General features: G+C 54.7%; 1 protein-coding gene across 5 annotated transcripts in view; it reads right to left on the reverse strand.

Moving 5' to 3' along the window:
- The window catches only part of PSD (pleckstrin and Sec7 domain containing), a 47,519-nt gene extending 29,222 nt beyond the window's left edge, over nucleotides 1–18,297 (reverse strand). For 2 of the 5 annotated variants that reach the window (XM_071811893.1, XM_065844010.2), the window contains exons 1-5: nucleotides 17,806–18,292; nucleotides 15,634–15,755; nucleotides 5,230–6,124; nucleotides 5,048–5,150; nucleotides 4,106–4,574 (exon numbers count right to left, since the gene is read on the reverse strand). In XM_071811893.1, the coding sequence (XP_071667994.1) occupies nucleotides 4,106–4,574; nucleotides 5,048–5,150; nucleotides 5,230–5,997 (1,340 nt within the window). In that variant the 5' untranslated portion in view covers nucleotides 5,998–6,124; nucleotides 15,634–15,755; nucleotides 17,806–18,292. Of the gene's footprint in view, nucleotides 1–4,105; nucleotides 4,575–5,047; nucleotides 5,151–5,229; nucleotides 6,125–8,066; nucleotides 8,252–9,065; nucleotides 9,211–15,633; nucleotides 15,756–17,805 lie in introns of those variants that run through there. The other 3 variants (XM_071811890.1, XM_071811891.1, XM_071811892.1) reach the window with 3 other exon arrangements.
- Between the last annotated feature and the right edge of the window lie 31 nt (nucleotides 18,298–18,328).

Here is an 18,328-nt window from a genome sequence, read left to right on the forward strand (position 1 = left end):
CTTACCACCCAGCTGCATGCTACTAAACTGAGCTAATGCCGCTGATTTAATTTTGTGCCTTGAATCCATAAGGAGGGTGATGGGCTGTGCTGGGGAGGACAAGAGCAGCAGACGGAAGGGGCTTTTTTCCTAGGAGAGAGAGCTGGGCTCATTCTTGTGATCAAGGGTATTGTCATCAAGCCACAGAAAAAACACAGCTGATTTTGTCCACACCATCTGAGCTTTGGAAGCCATCTCTCCACCCTGAAATATCAAGCGCGAAGCTGTTCAGCTCCAGAAGGATCTAGTCGCAGCAGCATGGGCACAATGCTGCCTGCACACACCACTCCTGCTCGGACCTAGATGCTTCATCTGCCCTTGCTGCGCTGCCCAGCCCCCTCGCGCCCCGCTCCAGCCCCCCACGAAGGGTCACTGCACCGTCACCAAGCCAGACAAACGCAGCTGGGAGGAGCAGAGGCGGGGAGGAGACGCAGAGGCTGCAGCTGAGCATCTGCGCAAGGGCGGCAGGCAGCAGGGAAGCAAATGGGTTTCCAGCCTTGAGCTGGGGTGGGAGGGGTGGTGAGCCTCCTTTGGGAGGGTCCAGGTGGTTGCAGAGGAGAAGCGGGTCCCAGAAGCCACTGGCCATGCTGCATTGCCCATTAGCAACAAATCCAGCAGCTGATGGAGGGGAAGGGGCTTGCTCTGTTCTCCCTGCCTGGTGCTGCAGAGCCCTGTTGTCCCCGGCAGGGTGGTGAAGAAGTAACAATCTCTCTCCTCAGGCTCTCAGTGGTTTTCTCTCTGCTAAACGCTCTGGTGACCCTCCAGACCCCTGACTGTCCCAGCCATGCCCCACTCCTGCCTGCACAGGGCTCTACGTGGGGATCCCAGCTCAGCTCAAAGAAGGTAAGGCCCTACAGCACCACCCAGCAGCCCCTCACTTCATTCCTTTCTGAACAAAGCTCTTGTACAGACCAGCCTCAGCAGCTCCTTGCACTCCCCCAGGCTCCTCACACATCCCTAGCCTGGCAGCTGCCTGCTCTTAGGGCTCAGTGTCCTGACTCCAACCCATGCTCAGCCACAGGTACTGACCGTGGGTGCTGCAGTCTCCTCCAGCTCCCACACTCTCCTGCCACCTCCACACTGTCACACTGGGGTCACACTGCCCTCAATCCTCCCCTGCAAGCTGCAGGTGCCTCTCCCAGCTCATGGGCAGGTGCCTGTGGTGTCACTTCTTCAGCTTGAGCCTATGGGACGTGGGAACATCACCCCGAGTTGCACCTCTGTGGCCACATTGGGCTCTGGGACTCAGTCTCAGCACAACAAGTCAGAGGCTTGTGGCTACTGAGGCAGGTTAAGCACAAGCTTAAGCATTTGATGAAATCGGGCTGTAATCATTTTTTTAATCCCCAACAAGGCCTGCCCTGCAGCTATTTTCTCACCACAAAGCAGCAAGCACAAAGGCTCTGGAAAGGCTCCCCAGGGAGCAGATCCAAGGGCTTCCCTGGGCAAGGCTGCTCTGCTTGCAGGGAGAAAAAGCATTTCTGCCTCCTGGCAGCCCCTGTGCTCCCGGGGGAGCGAGGCACCCCAGCAAACCTCTTCCAAAACCTCTTCTCTCTTATCAGCCACAGGCACCCGCGCTGCAGGGCCAAGCCAGGCCCTGCCTCCAGCTTAGCCAGCATGTCTGCCAGTGCTCAAGGAGGAAAGGAATTGAGCCCATTCTCACTGACAGCTCTTGGTTCTACGGGACTAATGGGAATAAAGACAGTACAAGCTTAGACTAGTCATTAGAGTCAGTAGATTTGACTCTAAATATATTCAGGCAGCAGATTTGCTGGAAGAAGACATCGTTTCTTCTGTTGCTTTCCATGTCTCGTTTGATTTGGTGCTGGATTTTTTTAGCTTTTAGCCTGCTCTTATTTTGGGAGGGTAAATCACCAAAGATGCCCTTTGGCCAGAATATGAAGGACAAAAAGATAGCACCAAGCCAAAATCCCCTTTGCAGAATCTAAACCCTTAAGGCTAGATTTTCAAAAGGATTTCCATGTCTAAATGCTGCAAATCAGCATTCAAAGGTACTTCAGTAATTTTGTAGGGCTGGTCCTTCTCAGCTACCAGGACAGACCTGGGGTATAGCAGCTCCTGCAGAAGCAGAAAGGTGCCAACTCTGGGGAGCCTTCTTAATCACCCCAGCATCACCCCTCCGGTGAACAGGCAAAGCAGAAAGCTCAAAGTAGGAAACATCAATACTGGTGACTGGTAAACAGGGAGGAGGATTGCAGCTGCAGAGCTCAGAAACAGTGTGTAAGCAAAAACCCAGGGCTGTGATGCAGGGACTAAATAAGCTCACGGTTTGAGGCTCATGATTTTCAAGATGCTGCCCGCAGGGTCTGCACCTACATGGAGATTATTCAGGGGTCCGCAAAGCAAAAACCACTGGTCTACAGAGAAGCCATGTGAAATTAATATGATGCCCCTATAAACACATTGGTAATCGTAACAGGAGCACCGTCTTTAGGGGCAATAATGCATTTAAGGACACATCCAAGCTTTCAGCGCTGTCTGAGGAGCTACAGTAAGGTGTGTCAGAGGGCAAAAAGCAGGTTTACGCTTACAGTTCATAGGACTTGTAGTGGCCTAGTACATAACCGGAAATAAAATGCAAGATAATTGTCACAGTACCTTGAAGAACTTTACACCTTACACAAAACTTCCATCACTATTCATTTGTAAAAGAATATATAAAAAATGGCTTATTTTCAGCCTTTCTCTAGAACCCAAGGTTTGTGAGGACAGGGTGGGCAGCCGGGAGGGATGTGTATGTCCCTTCCACTAGAGATGCAAGGGCAGGACAAACTGGCAGGAGCCCAGCTCCCCTCAGGACCCACACCTTCCCTCCCCATGAGCCCACCACCCTTGTGCTTCTCTTTCCCAGCACAGGGGCACCACTGGTGGTTACATTTTCATTATCTTTTCCCACCAACCAGATCAAACCATCCCTTTTCCTTTTCTTCCACCTAAATGCTCCCTGCCTGCTTTCTGCACTGCTACGTGAGCACACGCTGCCACGTGGCATCCCAGGCATCGCTTTGGCTTTGTGCTTCCCAGGTGAGACCTCTCCCTGCTCCTGCAGAGCATTTGTGGATGATGCTGAGCCCCCTCATCTCACCCTCTCTTTGCTGGTACATGTGTCAGGAGATGCCCTTGGTTGCCGTTGCCTGCACAGGCATCTCCCACTCCCTCCCAGGGCCTTTCCCCACAGGCAGCTGTCCCACACAGTGCTCTGGACCACCTTCCCCTCCTGGTGCACACAGATGATGCCCATCACTCCTCATGGTCAAACCACCACTCCAGAGGACACTCCATGGGCAGAGTCTTGTACCACCAGGCCAAAACACGATCTCTCATAGGTCTTGATCACCAGTGCCCAGCACAGGGCAGATGGCAGCTCGGATGGCACTAGCTGCCCACAGGTGGGCAACTGAATGATAACTTTGTTATCACCCACTCCATCAGCCTCCCAGCACAGGGTGTTTTGCCACACAAATGAAAAATGACACGAAAGACAACGAAAGGCTTTTTGCAGCCCAATGCATCCCCTACTCTTCCCCAAACATGGCAAATACCTACTGAGGCCAAGCAAAAGGGATCGATCCCATTGCCAGAGCACAGCTGTCTGCAGAAGGGAGTGTAGCCCAGCAGTGCCTGCTGGCAAACAGCAGCTCCAGGACATGGCCTGGCCTCAGGTGCCCTGACACTGTCACCCCAACATCCAGCAGCACCAGGGCAGGACATAATTAACCTAGCAGGACTTGCACCAGGAAGTTTCGGCTCAGCTGGGAGACCTGAGCTGCAGGGCTCACCCCAGGGGTGCAAGGCCCATGGTGCAGCACCCAGGGCTGGACCACCTGTGCTGCCCTGCTCTTTCCATAGGGCACTGAGGACCCCGCCCCAGCCCCAGTCCCAATCCCAGTGGTGCAATCCAGGACCCCATCTGACCCCACGCACAACTTGCACGGAGCTAATGGGATTTTTGGCTCAGATGCTCTTTTGGCAGAGTGCATTTTGCCATGCAGGGGACAATAAAGAGCATAAGAAGAGCTTTTTGCCCTCATGCATGGAGCCTCACCTTTCCCTGTTCTCCTTCTTCATTGCCTCAAACACTTCATCATCTTCATCCACATCCCTGTCCCTCAGCTCATCCTTTTGGCAGTCGGCACCTGGGGCAGGGAGCTCCTCTGGTGTGCTGTTTCTCCTGCCCGGTGTGCCCCCGAAGCTTGGGTTGCTCTCACTGTCCTTCTGGCTCTCAATCGCTGAATCCACCTCCTCCTTCTCAGCCAGGATATCGTCAATGTTGGTTTCGCGATAGCACCTCAGTGGCACGGTGTCCAGGTCTGTCTCAGAGTACTTCACTGTCCTTCTTATAATCCCAGTCTCACAGGAGCTGGTCTTCTGGCCACCTGTAGGAGACACCTCTATCTCCACCTCCACGTGGCTCAGGCTGTGCTCGGGCACCGGCCTTGGTGGCTCTGCGGGCAGCGAGCAGAAGGGCTTCTGGAGGGGCTCAGCCAGGGGAGCAGAGTCAGGCACAGAGGAGCCTGCAAGGGAGCACAAAGAATTCAGAGCGTGGGGAGCTGCACTGGGAAGCGCTGGAGCATCACACACACACAAGAGAGGGGTCACATATGTGACACTGGGGAATGGAGGCACTAGAAGGAAAAAGGGTAGGAGAGGCAGAGACAGGGTGCTGTCAGTGCCATTGCACCCACAGCCAGCCCCAAATCCCTCCTGTAGAGATAGCTAGGGGCTCCCAGGTGTCAGGGTCCTGCGTCACCCCCTTTGCTCAACACTTTGCATGTCCACAGTTAACTCTGTGGCAAGGTTGTTGTGTGCAGAATCAGGCCACAGGATGACACAGACTGGCTGATCTCAGGGGGATCTTGGCTTTCCTTCCAGTGGGGACTGACAAGTCCAAAGGGATGGGCAGCCCCAGAGGGAGTCTCAGCAGCAATTCAGACTTGCAAAGTAGAGGTCAGTCGAGCCAAGGGCATAGTCCCCCCAAGCCTCTTACCTGTCTTTGGGGCATCTGAGGAGCCGTAGAAGAATTCCCACTTGGCCCTGGCGATGCGCTGGGCATGGGCCGAACTCTGCCGAGGGTAAGGCCAGGCATTGCCCTGCGGAGGGGAGAGCGGTGAGTGGGCAACAGACTCTGGGGCAGAGCTCATGCCTGGTGGGGGGCACCCCAGCACTTACCTGCAGTTGGGGGTCTGGCTTCAGGGGGCTCCTGGTAAAGCCGGGGAAGTCCTCCGGCAGCCCGTTGGTGAGGGAGCGGCAGAGGCAGTTGGAGTTGAGGGTGCACGGCTCCTTCCCACAGGGCTGTGTCCCCCCCGGGGTCCTGCCCCCCGTCAGGAGCGGGTCAGATGCGGAGGCCTCCATCTTCAGCGTGTACAGGAGCCGCTCCTGGGGTAGGGGCTGGGGCTGTGGGGATCCCGCGTCCTTGTTGAGCTCCAGGCTGCGGCTGAGGCTGTGGGCACTGTTGTCCCAGCAGGGCTGGGAGAGCGCCAGGGTCCGCACGCTGGCCTTCTCAATGAAGCGAAAGGTAACGACGGAGCTGTGTCCCTCTGAGGCTGCTGCCACCAGTGGGCTGCGGCTGCCTGGGGAAGAGAGCGCTGGGCTGGGCTGGCCCCGCTGCGGGGTGCAGGGGGCCGTCATGCGCCCCGCACCCAGGCAGCTCCCATTGCCAAAGGGAGCCCCCTCCGCCGGCTTGCGGGCCAAGGAGCCGGTGCTGTTGTAGAGGCCGAGGGGGCAGCGGCGGACATCTGGGGCCAGGCCCTTGCGCAGGAGGTGGAGGCGGCCGGCGCTGAGGTTGGGGGTGAGACAGCGTGGGGGGCTGTGCTTCCCAGCCTCGGGGCTCCCCCCCACCAACCACGGTCTCCGGTCCACCCCACGAGCGAACAGCGGTGGTGAGGCAGCACAGCATTCCTCAGGGTGAAAGCGGACGGGTCCCCCTGCCTGGGCCATCCTGCTGGAGGAGGGCACAGAGGCGTCAGGTCCGGAGCCCTGCAGGGTGGCACAGGGATGGTGAGGAAGGTTCCCAGCACCCCTGAGATGATGGCTGGGTTGTGGGGTGACGCATCCTCAGGCAGCCCTGAAACAAGGGCAAGGAGAGCTGGTTAGGGGAGGGAGGACACAAGAAGGAGTCTGGGGCCACAGGCAGGACAGGCAGGTGCCCTGCCTTCATGGCAGGAGAAAGAGATGCTCCAGGTGAGGCAGCCCCATTCGAATCTCCTTCTACTGCAAGAAGCAGGTGAGGTTCATTGTAGGCATCACACCAGCACCACTGCAGGGACACTGGTAGCCCTTTGCTCGGTCCCCAGGCACTCAGAATGTTTGCTTTCTTCCCAGGGTGCCAGGATGCTCAGGCACTTCTCCCACAGACCAGCACCCCAGACATGGCAAGAGCGCACTCTGCACTTTAAAACAGGTTTCATTCATCCTGCTTTCAGTTGAATAGATTTACTACCCACAGTCTACTAAAATCACTTCAATAAGGGGAAAGAAAAAATGACACGCTGGATCACTGACACATCCTGAAATTACACTTGCTCAAGGAGTTTAACACGAGCAGCATGGGCATGGAGCTGCTCTCTTTGGAGGTCAGCCTGGATTTGAAGTGTGTCACACCAGCACATGCTGCAGCTGCTCTTAGTGGCACAGACAGAGCTGTCAGCACCTGCAGATCCAAAAAGCAATGGTTATGACAGTCCCACCCTGCAGGAACAGAGCATGCCTGCTCTGCACACAGCTCACCTGCCTGCCTGCCTCTGCCCAGAGACTGTTTATCCAGAGGTGAGACCAGCCACCCCGCAGCAGCAAGTGGGCAGCTGCAAGGGAAGGCAGGACCCGGAGCTGCCATCGGTGTCACTGGCAGGACTGCTTACACTTTTCTTTCTCACAGTGGAGCTAAAACTTGTACTCATCCTTCCCCGAGTTTCTCCACATTCCTGGTGTGCAGAGAAGACTCTGCCTTGGCTGCTTTTCCCGTCTGACAGATGCCAAGATATTAAGATCTCATCATTTGAAAGCAAGAAACCAAATGCCAGTTGCAAATAGAGGAAAGCATGATTTCCCTGTTTCCAAGTACAAACCAGACAGGATTAAATTCCTGAAGGATGTGGGGCTGTATTTTCAATGGTGTTTAGGCTCCAGAGATGCAGAGACATAACTCTTTATAAAATAGCCCAAATCACCCTTATGGGGCAGGCGCCCATCTATCTGCACTATCACACTGCTAAAAAATCTGGCTCCCGCTGAGCAGCAGCAATCTGTAATTCACTCACCACAAAAATATACTCTCCTGTTGAATATACCAGTTACTGTTTTTACAGTCTTGTTTTTATTTCTGTTAGGGTTGTGTTCACATTCAAGGTTGCTGAAGTTAACTGATAAATGATAAAGATGCAAGGTTTATATATTTCAAATGAAATTCCACTTTTTATCTCAATGAAGACTGACACACATGCCGAAGAAAAAAATGCTATCACTAGGAATAGCTGGAATTCGCTGTAACATAACAAATCTACAAAAACCAGCCTATCTCAATACATGTGAGATATTGCTCAAATAAATGGCATAAGCACAGCTTGTCCTCCTGGTTATCAAAGAATTATCAAATTCAGAGTAAAGGCCATGCCCGCCTGTGAGCCACTGAAGCTGGATGGCTACACCATCCAGCAGAGTGAGGTTTTCTTTAATAATGAAAGGTAAAAAGCACAACTGCAACAGAGATGAAAAATCAATGATGGAGCTAAGTCTTCCTGCTTGCTGATTTGAATGGTGAATCAAATTGATGCTCTTTAAATCACCATGATGAATGTGTTGGGCTGTAAGGCACCAGTGGGCTGGAGGGAGCCTTGCCGGTCCCACCACCTGAAGGCAGGAGAAGTCCCACAAAAAAAAGCTTACAGGGAGGCTGCCTGGGCAGCCCAGGGCATGCATGCAAGGAAAAAACTCAGGAACTGCAGTGATAGCTGGGGGCTGCACATCAAGGCGGGGGATTTCATTTGTTCAATAAAACACCTCATACATACAGGAAACTTGCTCCTCCTGGCTGTCCCTTCTTAGCGGTCAAAAGGATGTCCAGGGACTTTTCACAGCCCTTGTTTTGAGCTGCAGCCGGTGCAACAGGGGATGGCTACTTCCCATGCAGGCGCTTGTCTGCTTGAGCAGGGCGATGTGGGGTGAAGGCAGCAGCAGACAGCAGCAACTGCTTATGCTGTGGGGGAAGAGCACACCCATGGCAGGGATGTGTGGGGACAATGCAAGGGAGGTGGGGAAGGATGCCAGGGGAACGGGCAAAGAGTGAGACAGGGATGGGAGGGAAGAGAGAGGTGCAGGGCTGGGAGCTGAATCCACACTGTATCTGTGTGCTGGACATGGTATCGCTGTCAGCAGTGGTGACAGGGAATAGGGAAAACCAGGCGGCGGGTGCCGGGCTGTCGGACGGAGTGGGGCAGGATGGCGCCCGGGAAGTGCCTCTGCACTCTGGAGGGACACGGAGTGGCTTCGAGGGTTGCAGAGGTGACCGAGAAGGGGTGCTGGCGGCCCTGAGGCACGAACGGGGGACTCCTTCCCGAACGGGTGTCGGGGTGGGGGACGTGTTCGTCCTCCAAGCTGGCTCTGCGCCTGCCCTTCCCTCCCCGGCCCCCCCAGCCCGGCCTCCCTCGCGCCGCACCTCCCGTCTCGGCGGGATCAGCCCTGAGTGGATGTGACATCCATCCGGATGAGCAGGGAGCCCTCCGTCAGGGGGGCCGGCGGAGCCGCTCGCCGCGCCCTGCCCGGGTTCCCCCTGTCTGTGCAGGGGCCCCGCGCCCGTCCCGCCGCACCGGCACACCGGGACCGCTTCGCGGCAGCGGCGGGCGGGTCCCGGCTCCGCCGGACATCCACCGGTGCCAATGCACCCCGGTGCCGCTGTCCACCGATCACCGCTGCCCGGAGGGCGCAGAGCCGCCCCGGCTCCCGCAACAACTGCTGCAACTTTCCCCGCTCCCCCGTTCCGGCCCCCGCCGCGCTCTGCTCCGCTCCCTTACCGGCAGTGCTGCCGCCGCATGTCGCGCACCGCTATTCCGCGCTGCACGCCGGCACGGCACTGCGCGGCACTGCACGGCACGGCGCGGTCCGCCCCGTCGGGCGCGGTGCGGTACGGTGCGGTACAGTACGGTACGGTGCTACCGGCCTCTGCCCGCCGGTACTCGCCGCGCTAATCCCGGTCCTCCCCTGTCACTCCGCCCCGCTGACAGCCCCGATAGCCAATGGGAAATCCCTGCCGGGCACCGTGCCCCGCCCCGCCCGGTGGCACCGGGACACGCGGAGCGGGGAGCGGCCGGACCGACCCCGACCCCGAGGTGTATGTCCCTGGGTGCAGGCGGGCGGGCGTGTCCCGGTGTAGCAGCGTGCACGTCCCCATGTCCGTGTGTGCACATTGCGGTGCAGCACCGTGCACAGCCTTGTGCCCCAGTGTAACACTGTGCAGGTCCTGGTGCCCGGTGTGCACACCCCCACGTGTCAGTGTGAACCTGACCTCATTGTCTGGCAGGTGCGACCCCATATGCTGCTTCACATGTCCCAGTGTAGCACTGCACACGTCTGTGTGTTGTGATGTGGACATCCCCATAACTACAAAAAGACAAAAGCTGCATGTGGCCAAACCCAGCAGGCTTGTGTCACTCACCTTGGAGCAGAGACTCTGTGCTGGCAATTATCCTCTCAAGAGGAACCTCACCTTAAGTACACTGTGGCCACAGGTGCCAAGCAATTTCAGGCCACCACAGACTTTATACCACTGTGTCACCAGTCACCCCAAGGATAGAAAATGCCACTCCAGTCTCAGGAAAGCCCTTTATGCTACAAGGGAGAAAAAACACCATCCTTTGAGTCCAACCCAAGGACTTTGCTGGCACAGGAGGTGGGTGCAAGCAGAGATGGCATGGGGCAGTTGGGTGCCAAGGCAAGAGGTGCTGTGGCAGGGCCCCGGCCACTACACTGCAACCACACTGGGTCTGCACGTGGCAGCTGACAGGGCTGGCAGCCAACACTCCCTGCCTGCCCAGCCTGCCAGATCGATTCACTATTAAACAGCGCTTTATTACCCAGCCCAGCAATCACTATTAAATGTGTGTGAGAGGAGAGGCCCAGGGGAGCTTGGCCTCGCATGCCATGCCTGCAAGAGGAATTTGGGGAGAGCCGCCATTCCTTGCTGCTTTCCCTGCCTGCAGTGAGCCCAGCTCTGTGCCTGCCTCTACCCACTGTCACTCAGAAAGTGTGTCCCCTTCTCAGGCATAGGGATGTGGGGAGAAAGCAGCAGGCTCAGCAGGCTCTCCTCATATTTAATGCATTGAAGCACTGCCATTTTCTCCCTCCTTTTCCAGGCTCCTGCCTGCGCAGGGCCCCTCTCCCCCACGTCAGGGACTGTGGGTCCCTGAGCTGCCTCACACACAGACGGCTTTCCCGGCTGGCTCTGTGAAGCTGGGCTAATTAGGGGCCTCGCTGCTGTGGGATCAACGACCTGATTCCTTCAGCAGCTTCTTGATGGCAGGAGGGTGGGGAGGGGGAAGGCTTTTCTCTAAGCTGCAGCCGAAGTGACAAATTTAACCAAGTGGAAGAGCTCAGAGCTTTCCTGGTGTGTCTGTATCAGGACAAGGCATGTCTGCACCTTCCCAGCAGCTGCAGGCAACCCTGCTGAGAACTGCAAGTGGCAAGGGAGAGGTCCTCTCCTGCCACCCTGTCTGGAGATCTGGGCCATCCGTGGAAAACACATTTCCTTCCAAACCATGCATGCTTCCCCCACAGTAGCTGTGGCTCTCCTTCATGTTCTATGTTCCAGGTACCCCTCACCTTCCCACAGCCCTGCATGGACATGTGCCTGCATCCATGGGCCTGGCTAGTTCAGGATTTAGCCCTTTATCCTCTAGTCCTTCCTGCTGTGAGTCCCTCCCCAGCTGATGAGGAGCAGGAGGGAGCAAGAAACCCCTCTGGCAGATATCAGAGAAGGGAAGGGAACAGGTAGAGTCCCCCATGTTCTACCCCACAGTCCGAAACCAGTGGTCTCTGCTACTGTGCCAGCAGTGCCACTGGGAACCCTCTTTATTGGTACTTCGGCATTTCAGCACCTCCAGTCCTTGCCTGCAGGTATCACATCCTTCCTGCATGACAGTTCACCAGGTTCCACAACATCCCTTTCAGTCTGCTGGTCTCTGCCAGTTCTTCAAGCTTGGCCACAGACAGATTCCAGGAGTTTTCTTTCTAATTATTACCAGCATTGCCCTTGCTTGTCTTCACAAACCTGCAACACACCACTGTCTCACAAGACCAGAAGGGTATGGGTGTCATCAGGGCAGGACAATTAGGAACTTCTTGTTTGGAAGAGACCAAACTGGGATATCATGTTGTCCTGGCAGCCATACAGATCCAGATGACATTTGGATGAAAAGGGGGTAGGCAAGTGCTCCTTCCCTGACTGGCTCTGGGAGAGTCACACACTGCTGATCCTCAGCCTGCCCTGAGGCACACAGACTGCTTCTGGTGGTCTCTAGAAAGGCATGTAGCAGAGCTGGACCACATAGGCACAGTATCTAGTGGAAAGCATAAAGGCTTCCAGAACCTGCCTCTGCGGTCGGTATCTACGTGACTTCTTTGCCCTCACAATACATTTGCTCTCACCACACCAAGTGCATGCGGCGGAAGGGCAAGTGACATCCTCACATTCACAGTGTCAGCTGTTCCTGTTGAGTGGTCCTCAAGCTCCCTTGGCCACTGGCTCTTGCAGACATACATGACACTGCTCTCCTTCTCCTGGCCCAACCACTCATGACCTGACAGCTTCTCCTGAAGCTGTGGCTCCGCTTGGACTCAGCACCCTGGTGCACCACTGGGCTGCTCCACTAAGGAACTGTCAGAGCCATTTCTTTCAATACAGCCTGTGCTTCGGGTGCTGCAAAGGGCCATATTCTGACTCACTGCTGCCAAAGTCAGTGGGGCTGTGCTTTGGCCATGCAATACGGACAGCCACTCTGTCAGCAGGTGGGCGCTCCTCACACAGCTCCCTGGAAGCACCATGGAAAAAGCAGCTGAGGCCGAGGGAAGCTGAACTCTCCTCATCTCTGCATTGAGGGTTCTGGGGCAACCAATTAGGTTGCATGTGTTCCCTCAGGGCCTAGATTTAACTACATGGCTCTAATTAATGCTTTCTGCCTCCAGTGCCAACACCCAACCACATCCTAGCTGTGTATTAAAAAAGCCACTGCAGTATAAGCCAAGTCTTTAATAGGCTGATGCACTTATCTGTTATTCCACCAGGCTGGTGATTAAGGATAAATGGTGAAAATACTCTTCCTTGACAGCCTGTTACGCAAACTCTGCTTTAAAGCTTACTCAGGGCAAAAAGGCAGTGCTGGAGATCCTGCTTGCTGCCCCTGCCCAAACCTCAGGGTTCTGTCCAGACCTGGATCAGGGGAGAGCATACCCACACCATCCTGAGCCTCCTGCAACTCCCTTGCGTGGGGTGGGCACGTGGCAGCATGGTGGGATTTTTCAGAGTGAAAGGCACCCTGTAAGAGGACACAGACTGTAAAATGTCTTACCAGTGCAGACTGCAGTATATGTGAGGCATAACTTCTGCCTGCCCAGCTGCCAGTGCCTTCCCCAGTGTCCCGGCTTTCTACCTGGGGCTGCCCCCTCCCACAGGAGGGACATGGGCTTGGAAGAGCAGAGTCAAGCAGCGAGGAGGTAGCAAAAGCTGCGTGCTGGGCCTCAAAGTGAGCTGTAACAGAACATTTCTATAACACCCCAGGAACACCTGCTGTTACAGAAATACCCTGAGCCTGTCCAAGCCCTGAGCAGCACCAGCACAGCAAGCGGGCTTCCCCCTGCACCCACATTGCTCATCAGGATGAAGGCAAAAACGCCAGCATGCTAAAACCTGTCCTGGGGATGTGGGAGGTGGGGCCTCAGCACAGCTTGAGCCATAAATAATCTCCCTACACAGCAGTTAGGGTAACAATTGTGTGGGAGTATCTCTTGGTAAAAAGATGCTTAGGGAAAAGATGGTCTTGAAGAAAGCAGTGAGAAGATTTCTGCCTGGTGGGACATGCTCTGTGCTGAGGACAGAGCTTCCTGGGTGCCAGCAGGTCACTCAGACCCACCTCACCACGGTGATTCACTGCACCAAAGAAACAAATTTAGTCTGAAACCACTCAGATCACCAGTTCTCTGGTGTAGCCTCCCAGGACACAGCTTGTGCTGCAGCACATATCTTTGGATCTGGTCTCCAGCTAATTTCTGCAACAGTAAGATGTGAGCACTTCCCCCATTTTCAGCCTCAAGATTCTCATGAGGAAAGGTGTAAGGAGGAGTAAGAGCAATGAATACAGGGAGTATTTGATGTGTAAAAGAGACAGCAAGCCCCATGCATACAGCCTGATCCAGCACAGGGAGAATATGGTCACATACAGAATTGTATAAAAGGTGTGGAAACCCTAAAAGGTCGGTTAAGGAGGAGTAATTATAAGCATAGCAAGGAAACTGAGCAAAACCTGACAACATGCAAATATGTTGAGATACATGCAAGGGTTTTGCTGAAAGCTTGGAAGCAGTGGACTCGCAAGAGAGATGCTGCAGAGCAGCCCTGCATTGGTGTGTAGCTAGGACCTCCTCACACACGTTCCTCTTCCAACTCTGACTTGCACAGTTTGGCCTTGCTTAGTTCTATTTATTTTTTTTAGCCCTGACTGTATCATCAGATTCTCAAAAAGAGAAAGGGGAAGGTGGCATGTTCGGGGAAGGGCTGAACAGTAGGTGTGGGTTCCTGTTTCACCAGCCTAAGAGTGGCTCCTGGTGGCACTGTGCAACCTCAGCACTCACTAAGAGCAGAGTTTGCCCTGTGGGCCGAAACTTCTCCCATGCAACCAACAAGTCCAGCTGTGGACTCCAATGCCAAGAGTGATGGAGGGTGTCAGACTTATCCTGCAGCCAGAGAGAGTATGGAGACAGATCCTTTGAAAGTTCCTGGTGAGAGTCCAAGGCAAAAGAGTGTTGAGAGTCTTTATCTGGCTTCTGGGGTGCTGCATGCAGCCATCTCTCACATCTTAAAGTGCTAACATTGTAGAATTACTGATGTCATTGAAATGACCTTGCCTCTTGCCCCACTTGAGACTAGTGAAAAACTAAAGGAAATGCCTCCAAACATGTTGCAAGGCTGACAGTATGTAGCCTGCAAGGTAACAAACCATCATACAAGGAGATAAATCCTAGGAGAGCAGGTTAGTGTTCGTTTGGCACAATACCAATCTCCTAAAAATAAGTTGTACCTTCCCACAGTGCCAGCCTCCAGGGACCCAAGAAGGCTTGAGAAAACTCAGCCAGCCTCTTAATACACCTTTGACATGGTAACAACATTGAAATAACTGCATTTTCATTGCAAGAGGAAAGTCAATGGGCATAGAAGTCTTGCCCAAGATCAGCCAGTACATCAGGAACACCTCTGGGAACCAAAGCCTGATCTTCTGACTTGAGGTCAGCTCTTCAAAACAACAAGGTTTCCTCCCTTCAGGCCCAAGTTCCCTAAACCTCACCCCTGCTACCAAAAGGGCGAAGTCAAGACCAAATTGCTCCTCCAGACTCTCCAAAAGCACAGCCAGGCGCCAGCACTGCCTCACAGTCTCTTCTCACATCAGGGGGATGTTAAGGAGGATGAAGATGCTAGCAGGATCAGACCTGAGGACATGCCCTGGCCCTGACTGCAGACAGCACCATGTGTTTCTAAGGAAGATGCAAGAAAGCTGCAGCAGCAGTTGTGAGCTAATCTGCTTCCTCCTCCCAAGGCTCATCTTGGTCTCTGGTTACTACGGATCAGCTCTAGGCCTGACGCAGGAGCCCTGCTTTCCCTCACAGGACATCAGCAATCACTGAGATAAGAGGACAGCCACAAGACTGAGCGGTGTCCCCTGCTCAATGAAGGTATCTGTGTTCAGCCCTGTACAAGACACTTCCTCAGCTGCCCTGCAAGCACCACAAGTCTCACAGCCCTTTCAATTTCCTTTTAGATGATAAATTAAGATAATTGGTTGGTCTTACAGGAGCAGTTGTGATAATTTTTTCCACATCCTCTTTAAAATCTAGAAGCTGGCAATTATCCAAGCTTGTAGCAGGAAGCTTTTAACCCAAGCTCTGCCCTCATCCTACTGCTTGACTAACAAGGTGAATTCCCCTGGTCATAAGGGACCTCCCTGACATCAGGGCTGACTCAGGAAGCTGTTTTGGTAGACCAGTTTGCAGTGTTAAGGCTCAATTGGAAACATGCATCTAGTTGAAACTCTAAAATGAGACTGACGTACACCTCTTAAGAAAAGCACAGATCCACCTTAGGCAAAGGATACTCCACTAGAAAATCAGAAACTTGCTGCAACTCTTGACTGAGATAGCAGACCAGAACAGATTTCTGGTCACTCAAGCTTGTCTGCTTTGAATTGCCCCTGTGCTGCTAAGCTACAGTGAATAATACCACCTGTACTGCAGTGCTGTACAGCCATGCCACAACCACTTTGCATATCAGAAAACTTGACGGACATGAGTACAAAAATGTTACAGGCTTGGGACCCTTACCATTGCTGTGGTCCTAGGCTGCTAATTCTGTTGGACATCCTGACAGCATAAAGCTTTGCTGAGGCATACGCCACTACAATACAGTGACAGGCTCTGATGCTCCTTCTGCATCTGCAACACACCTGTGGAGAAGAAAGAGAACAGTCTAAGCATTTCACAGATAGAAACTCTTCATGATTCCATGTGTTCATGGCACACACATCTTTATAGCCATAATCTTAAACCTACCTACCAACTCTCCCATAGATCAACAGCTCGTCAGGGTGCTGGGGGCACCAATAAACGTTAGTGGGCCAAGCCAACCTCACCTGGGGCCTCCACCCACTCCTGCTTATAGGCCCACGATCCTATTTAAGCTCAGCCTGGGGCTCTTAGTTCTTGTTAAGCAATGTTGTAGGAGTGCTGGTTTCTAGCTTGGCTTAGGTATCCTCAAGGGTTCAGTTGATCCAGACCCTTTCCTGTAGGCTGATGTCCTAGCTGGACTTCAGCCCTGCTCCATCACCATGGCCTTGACTGTTGATCATAGGGCTGTGTCTGATCCTAGTTGCCCTTATTGGGCACCAGTCAGGTATTGACTAGTCGGTCTACGGCTGGGGAGGCCCCTGCCCTTGCAGGACCAGCCGCCCTTGCTGTGCCCTGACACAGCTGGCATGTTCACCCTGCTCTTTCCCATCTTTCTTGCATTCACCCAAATGCTGAGACAGGGAACTAGGAAAACAGCCAGCACCACCTGAGAGGCTGCAGTGCCCCAGTCCTGGCACAATGACTGCAGTCCTGTAAGCAGGTTAAAGTGCGCTGGATGATGCATGACTCTTGAACAGTCCCATGACCAGCTCTTGAAGTTCGGCCTTGGCACCAGGTCTTAAAGGTAGGAGTCTTCACTTTTCCTATGAGCAGGGCTAAGCCTGTGCAGCTGCAAGACAGAAAAAGGTCCCAACCTTTTGGCAGAGGCCAAATGAACACAACCAGGTCCCACTTCTCCCTCTCTTCAACCTCTTTGTGGTACCCAGAGTCTGTCTGGGCTGACTCTCAGCCCTGCTTTGAGCCCTGCTACCAGCAAGCTCCTGGGGAAGTGACTCAGGCAGCCCAGCTGGATCAGATGAAATGAAAAACATGAACAGAGGTTGGTGTGGGAGCAGAGCAGGTCCCACTTGCCAGCCCAGCACACATGTTTCTCAGGAAGGATAATAAGCAATCCACAACACAGCTCCTCTGAGTGAGGACTTGACACAAGCTGGGGGCTCCCAGCCAGGTCTGTTTTGGCACAGAAAGTCTTCAGCAAAGGCCAGATGTAATTGAGCATTGCACTCCCTTGCTCACTGGCGCTCCCTCACTTCCTATCCAGACCAAAACCACTATTTCAAAATGCCTCCTTGAAGTCAACTTTAGTCACAGTCAGTAACTTACAGGGGCAGTATTAAGGGACTCCCTGCCAGACGCCACATTTCTATTCCACAGCAGGAACCAAGAGCGGAGTAAGTACAGGCCTGAAACCTCCTGATGGCAAAATGAAACCTCCTGGTCTAGAAGCAGGATCAGTACTCCCAGAGCTTTCTGTGCCCCCAACTGCAGGGGAAGGAAGGGCTGTCTCAGGCCATGGCTGGGGGTATTCTCAGCTCCTTTAGAAAACTGAAAATCCCTGCCTCACTTGTCCTTCTGTAACTGAGAAAAGCACTGTGCTAACTCAGGGAACCCCTGAGACCCTCAAGCAGCAGGAGTGACTTGCCTGGGGCAGACAGGTAGCACAGGTAGCTACCCCCAAAGGACACGTACAGGGGTAAGAATACCCTTTCCCAAACCAGCCTCTACATTGGGAGGGAATGGGCAGACTAGAGTGCATGGACAGGTCATTGCTTTCCAGGGAACGTGGGACCTATTCCATGGAATTTGGGACCAAGGATTTGGGACTTGTTCATTGCAGGTAGGCCCTGCTCTTTTTCCAGGTGGACCTTTTTTATAGTGTCTGTTGACAGCAGTGATCAGCAGCTTGATGCTGCACAAGTTGGAAGGGCTCGAATCCGAGACAGGGATGGGGTCATCCATCCAGGGCCAGCTCTGAGGTGAGTGTGCATTGGGAGGAGTGCCGTACCGACGGGAGTGTCTGCCCGCAAACCGGCAGCGGGGAAGAGAGAAGTAGGGAAATAGCAGCATCTGTTTCTGCGGGAGCCCTACCTGGAGTCGTTATGGCAACTGCTCCGGCAGGAGCCCGGGCCGCTTCTCCGCGGGGACTGTCGGCAACAGGACGGACCTTGCCCGCTTCCCGCGGCAGGCGGGGCACTGCCGGGGAAGCAAAGCGTGGGCAGCCGCTTGGAGGGGTGAGGGGAGACGGGCTGGGGGCGGCGGGTCGCAGGTGGGCAATGCCGTTCCGTCCCAGGCGCTGGTGGGGGTCAGCTCCGCACTGACGGGGGAGCAGGGCCCAGCAGATGCCGGTCGGGTGTGCTGTGAGAACTGTGAGCCCCAGGGACGGGTCTTTCTCGGGGTCCCTCCGCTCCTGCGGGCGGGGAGGGGGCGGTAGAGGCCGCCGGGAGAGCCTCAGGGCCGGGCAAGGGATGCGGGGGGCCGGGTCGGGGGATCTGGAGGGGCCGGGGTGCGGCGCCGTCGCTCACCGGCAGCAGCTGGTCCCGGCGGGTCCGGCTCCGCGTGGTGCTGAACGGACAGCGCCCCCGCGCTGCGCATGCGCGGAGCCGCCCGCCGC

This window comes from Patagioenas fasciata, chromosome 8 (assembly GCF_037038585.1).
Source record: "Patagioenas fasciata isolate bPatFas1 chromosome 8, bPatFas1.hap1, whole genome shotgun sequence".
NCBI lineage: Eukaryota > Metazoa > Chordata > Aves > Columbiformes > Columbidae > Patagioenas > Patagioenas fasciata.